Below are 5,478 nucleotides of genomic sequence, written 5' to 3'. Positions count from 1 at the left end.
TTTCGTGGATCCATTAGCCTAAGCCTATAACAGATCCTATGTTGGCTCATAGTTAATGAGACAAGGGGTTGCTACTATGATTCCGTTACCGAATCCCACCTCAATGCTCCATTCGGTGCTAAGTCAATCCAATAGAATAGCTTAATACTTCAAAATAGTCATAACATATAGCTTGAGAATTCAAAACATCACATTCGGTGGAATAACTCATTAAAACCTTTGGTGATTCAAATATGCAAGAATTCTCCTTATTGCATAAAAAATCCATCATTCAAAGCATTTCATAAGACTCCCTTTTGAAACTTCATTGAAAACATAGTAAAACTATGTGGGTTTAAATCACTTCAACTTTCAAACATGTATGTAAATAAAATTATGCATAAATACTTTGAAATCCATCAATTAAAAATCATGCATTAAACAACCCACTATTAATTTCACAAACCTTTAAAGAGCTAAGTAGAGAAAATACTTGAAAACCATCAATCCATATATTTGAAATCATTTTGAATTAAAGTAGACCAATAATCATTAGTTTAACCATGATTCATGCTATTAAGTAGAAATAATAATTACCTATAAGAAACTCTTACTTGAAATCAAAAGATTTAATTGAATGAGTTTTGGACTCCATGGGTGGAAGAATCTATGGATAAATACCCACATAACTTAGAGTAACGCTTGAAGAGAATTGGGTAAGTAAACATAATTTATCGTATAATCAAAATACTTTAGACATGAGAGTAGACGACATACTCTCATTGAAGCCTTACATATTGGAATCTGAAGCTTTATTCAGAATAAAAGGACTCAATGAACATTCTTGAGCCCTTAGCCTGAGCATTTTCTGTACTACCTGGAGTATATGAATCATCGAAATAGTATTTCTACATTACTAAAAACTAAAACTATATTTGAGAATGAGTAAAGAAGTGTATGGAGAGAAGAGTTGCTTGAGAAAACATGATGAACAAAATGAGGAAATAAGGTGGTATTTACATGTGTGAAGGAGAGACCTAACAAGAAATAAAATAATCACAAAGAATGTTCTTGAAAATGCAATAGAGGATTGTGATGTCATGGATAATGTCAAATAGAGGACTATTGATGGCATGGGTGATGTCAAATAGATCTGGATCTTCCGTGGTTGGTTAGATGAATCTTTTTTTACGGAATATCCTTTTTCAGAGCTACATTTGAACAAGATAACTTTCTAATTAGGATTTGGTGTCTCCTTCATGTCGTTCAAGAATCAACCGAATAGGGTCATCCAACAGTGAGATATGCTTTTTCCTCTATAAACACTTCATTTTGTCACAATATCAGGTCTTATATAAATTAATTTATTTAACCTACTTAGCCTCTAAATATTAAGCTATGGTCTTCATAAAAGCTGTAGGTTATGATGTTGGAGTTACATAAAAATTTAAATCACCTAATTTAGACTATACTATGAAGAGTTATGACTAAAATACAGAAGCAGTATAATTTTTGTCGAGAATTGGAGCACCACATACAACGTTTTTAGAGGGTGTTGCATGATCATATCTCATAAAATCATACATGAAACTATCATATAGCATGGTTCATTGAAATTCAATGTGAAATTATTCAATATGATGTGAAATATGCATAATTAGGCTAATAGCATTGAAGTATACCATAATTGAGAAGAATCAATGAAAATCATAAAATTGGGGCTTTTAATTAGAGAAATCATAAGATAGTTTTGAGAAAAAATCTTTGGATTCCATGGGAGAAAGGAACCCATGGATGAAGTCTCACATATCTCGACCTTTATGACCCCTAAATTAAAGAGAATTGAAGCTTGACCTTAAAGAAATCCTTTGAATTGCTTGAGGGAGAAGAAGACCTTTGAGAGAAAACTTAAGAGAGAAGACTTTGTGATTTAGGGAATTATGGTGAGAATAGGAGGGTTAAGAGAATTTAGGTTAGTTAATAGGTAAGAATCTAGTCCGAAAAACCATTCATTAATGAAATATAGAGAAATGACCAAGATAACCCCAACTTATACTGAATCTGGAACCCATGATGGATCATTACCACTGTACGTGATCTCCTCTATGGTGAAGGACTTGGGATTTTTTGAAAAGGAGGTTTTGGAAGAATATCCACCACGTGACCCACCACAGTCTATGAATGGAAATATAGCCCATGGTGGTTGGTACATGGTTCCTAACTTGGAGTGAAATCCGAGGGTCTTAGGAGAGGGGTCACCGCGGAGGACATCACGGCTCGTGATGCTAACCATAGCTCATTGTCTTTGTCGTGGCCCTCCTTGCAAGGTATATGTTTTTGAATATCCACCACAGTGGAACACCATGAAACGTAGTGAGGAATATGTCCATGATGGCCTTCATGGTCACCACTTGGTGTGAAAAATTAAGTTTTTCTAGAAATTCAACCTTTGAACCTCGTCATAGGACTTTCCAACTTCCGAGGTCATAGAATATCTCTCCTTGGAAACATTCATCCTTGAATGGGATTCAAACTAGCATGAATGTACTAGGAAAGAAATATAACAGACCAATATGAATACAAAACATCTCAATAATACATAACACATGAAATGTTTAATATCGAGCTAAAATATGACTTTAAAACTCATTTCATGAACATGAATGCATATGAAACAATGAGAACAACTGAAACACATGATTTGGGATAATTAGATCATAAAGGAACTAAATACCTTAACTAGGCACGGAAGGAAAGAGAAGAGGATATCGGGATATCTTATCGGCTTCAGCTTCCCATATAGCACACTCAATCTCTTGGTTCCTCCATAGCACTTTAAATGAATCTATTTCCTTGTTCCTATACTTTTTAACTTGTAGGTCCAAGATTTCAACCAGAACCTTCTCATAAGAAAGACTCTCTTTAACCTCTATGCTGTCCAAGGGTACAATGGAGTTAGGATCACCAACAAACTTTCTCAATAAGGACATCTGGAACACTGGATGTACCGATACCAACTCAGAATGCAATTACAACTCATAAGCCACCTTATGAATCCATTTGAAAATTTGATATTGCCCTACATAGCGGGGACTTAGCTTCCCTTTCTTACCAAAATTCATTACACCCTTCATGGGTGAAATATTTAAGTAAACCCAATCTTAACCTCAAATTCAAGTTATCTTCTTTTCACATATGAATAGTACTTTTATCGGCCTTGGGCTGTCTTTAATCTTTCTCTAATAAGTCTAACCTTCTCCATAGCCTTAAATACCAACTCGGGTCCTATTAAAGCAACTTCACAAACTACAAACCAACCAATAAGGGACCTAAAACTCCTAGAAAATAAGGCCTCAAATGGATCCATCTCAATACTAGAGTGAAAACTGTTATTATAGGTGAACTCTATTAATGGAAAATGATCATCCCAATTTTCCTTAAAATCAATAACACATGCTCTCAACATGTCCTCTACTATTTGAATAGTACGCTCATCCTATCCATTTGTATGATAGTCAAAAAGTTGTACTAAGCTTTACTTGAGTACCAAAACCCTTTTAGAAGGATCTCCAAACCTGAGGTGTAAATTGAGTACCTCAATTCGAGATGATAGAAAATGGAACACCGTGAAGCTTAAACAACTCTCGAATATACAATATAGCATAGTCCTCGGCTGAATGTGAAGTATTAATAAGAAGAAAATGAGCCAACTTAGTCATTTATTCAACAATTACCCAAATAGAATCATGTTGCCTACGACTAAGGGGCAGACAAGTAATGAAGTCCATATTCAAGGAATCCCACTTCCAAGTAGGATTATCAATGTCTTGAGCCAAACCTTCAGTTTTTTATGCTCAACCTTCACTTGTTGACAATTAGGACACTTAGCCACGAGCTCTAACATATCCATAGATTCTGCAATATCCCTTTTCATATCATTCCACAAATACAATTCCCTCAAATCTCGACACATATTTGTGGAATCGAGATTTATAGAATATCACTAATAATGAGCTCCGGCTAATATCATCTCTTTCAAGCCATCAATATTAGGTACACATAACTAGCCTTGATATCTTAAAACACCATCTTCTCCTTGGGAGAAAGCCTCGATGGCTTTTTTGGCAATTACTTTCTTCAATTCAACCAAAGCAGAATCACTATCTTGTTTTTCCTTGACATATTCCATAAGAGATGATACAGAACTATTTTGCACAATAAGACAACCATCCTCAGAATCAACCTATCGGACTTCCAAACGGACTAATCTATGCACGCCCCAAACTAGCTCTTTCTTCTTTTAATCTAAATGAGCAAAACTACTCATGGATAATCTACTAAGAGCATAGTGAACCACACTTGCTTTACCTAGATGGTATAGCACACTCAAATCATAATCTTTCAACAACTCTAGTCATCTTATTTATCAAAGGTTCAAGTCCTTTTGAGTGAACACATATTGCAAACTCTTTTGGATGGTTAAAACATCCACATGGATACTATAGAGATTGTGTCTCCATAACTTCAAAGCAAAATAGCACCACCGCCTACTCCAAATCCTAAGTTGGGTAATTCTTCTCAAGTGCCTTGAGTTGACTTAAAGCATAAGCTATCAATTTACTATGTTGCATTAGAACACAACCAATACTAACCCGTGAAGCATCATAATACAAAAAAAACCCATCAAAACCTTCTGGTAAAGTCAACACCAGAGCGGAGGTAAGCCTATCCTTCAACTCTTGAAAGCTTTTCTTATATGCCTCGACCATTGGAACTTCACATTATTTTGAGTCAAAGTAGTTAAGGGCAATGCAATGGAAGAGAAACCTTCCACAAACTGTCTGTAATAACCTGCTAAACCTAAAAAACTTTGAATGTTGGAAGGATTCAATGGTTTAGGGCAATTCTTAATCGCCTCAGCCTTCTTTGGATTAACCATTATTCTAATGTGGCCACGAAAAGTTACTGACCTTAACCAAAATTCACACTTACTAAACTTTGCATACAACTGACGGTTCTTGAGAAATTGCAACATCCTCAAATGATCGACATGCTCTTCCTCACTTCGAGAGTAGATCAAAATTTTATCAATGAACACAGTAATGAACATATCCAAATATAGCTTGAATACCTTGTTTATCAAATCCATAAAAGTTGTAGGAGAATTCGTTAGTCCAAAAGACATAACCAAGAATTCAAACTGACCATACTGAGTTCTAAAAGCCATCTTTGGAATGTCACATTCTCTTACTCGGATTTGATGATAACTCGATCAGAGATCAATCTTTGAAAAGTAACTTTCCCCTTGAAGTTGATCGAACAAGTCATATATTCTTGGAATGGGATACTTATTCTTAATTTTGACCATATTCAATTGCCGATAATCAATATATGTACGAAAACTGCCATGTTTCTTTCTGAAAAAGAGAACCAAAGCACCCTATAGAGAGATATTCAGTCATATAAAAACCTTATCTACCAAATCTTTCAACTGTTCCT

The 5,478-nt window shown here is 35.0% G+C and overlaps 1 protein-coding gene across 1 annotated transcript; it reads right to left on the bottom strand.

Annotated features, from left to right (window-relative positions):
• Positions 1–2,714: 2,714 nt before the first annotated feature.
• On the bottom strand, positions 2,715–4,918 carry LOC129890614 (uncharacterized). Its single transcript, XM_055966133.1, has 2 exons — positions 4,807–4,918; positions 2,715–2,977 (listed from the first exon to the last, which is right to left on the bottom strand). The coding sequence occupies exons 1-2, from the start codon at positions 4,916–4,918 to the stop codon at positions 2,715–2,717; spliced, it is 375 nt and encodes a 124-aa protein (XP_055822108.1).
• Positions 4,919–5,478: the final 560 nt, after the last annotated feature.

Source organism: Solanum dulcamara, chromosome 5 (assembly GCF_947179165.1).
Source record: "Solanum dulcamara chromosome 5, daSolDulc1.2, whole genome shotgun sequence".
Classification (NCBI taxonomy): domain Eukaryota; kingdom Viridiplantae; phylum Streptophyta; class Magnoliopsida; order Solanales; family Solanaceae; genus Solanum; species Solanum dulcamara.
This window is presented reverse-complemented; position numbering and strand designations above follow the sequence as displayed.

Excerpts from the sequence above, each read along its gene's own strand:
- LOC129890614 (XM_055966133.1), bottom strand. The coding sequence starts at position 4,918 with ATGGTTAATCCAAAGAAGGCTGAGGCGATTAAGAATTGCCCTAAACCA. Across the intron at positions 2,978-4,806 it reads TTACAGACAGTTTGTGGAAG|TGTTCCAGATGTCCTTATTG; the intron begins GTTTCTCTTCCA and ends CGGTACATCCAG.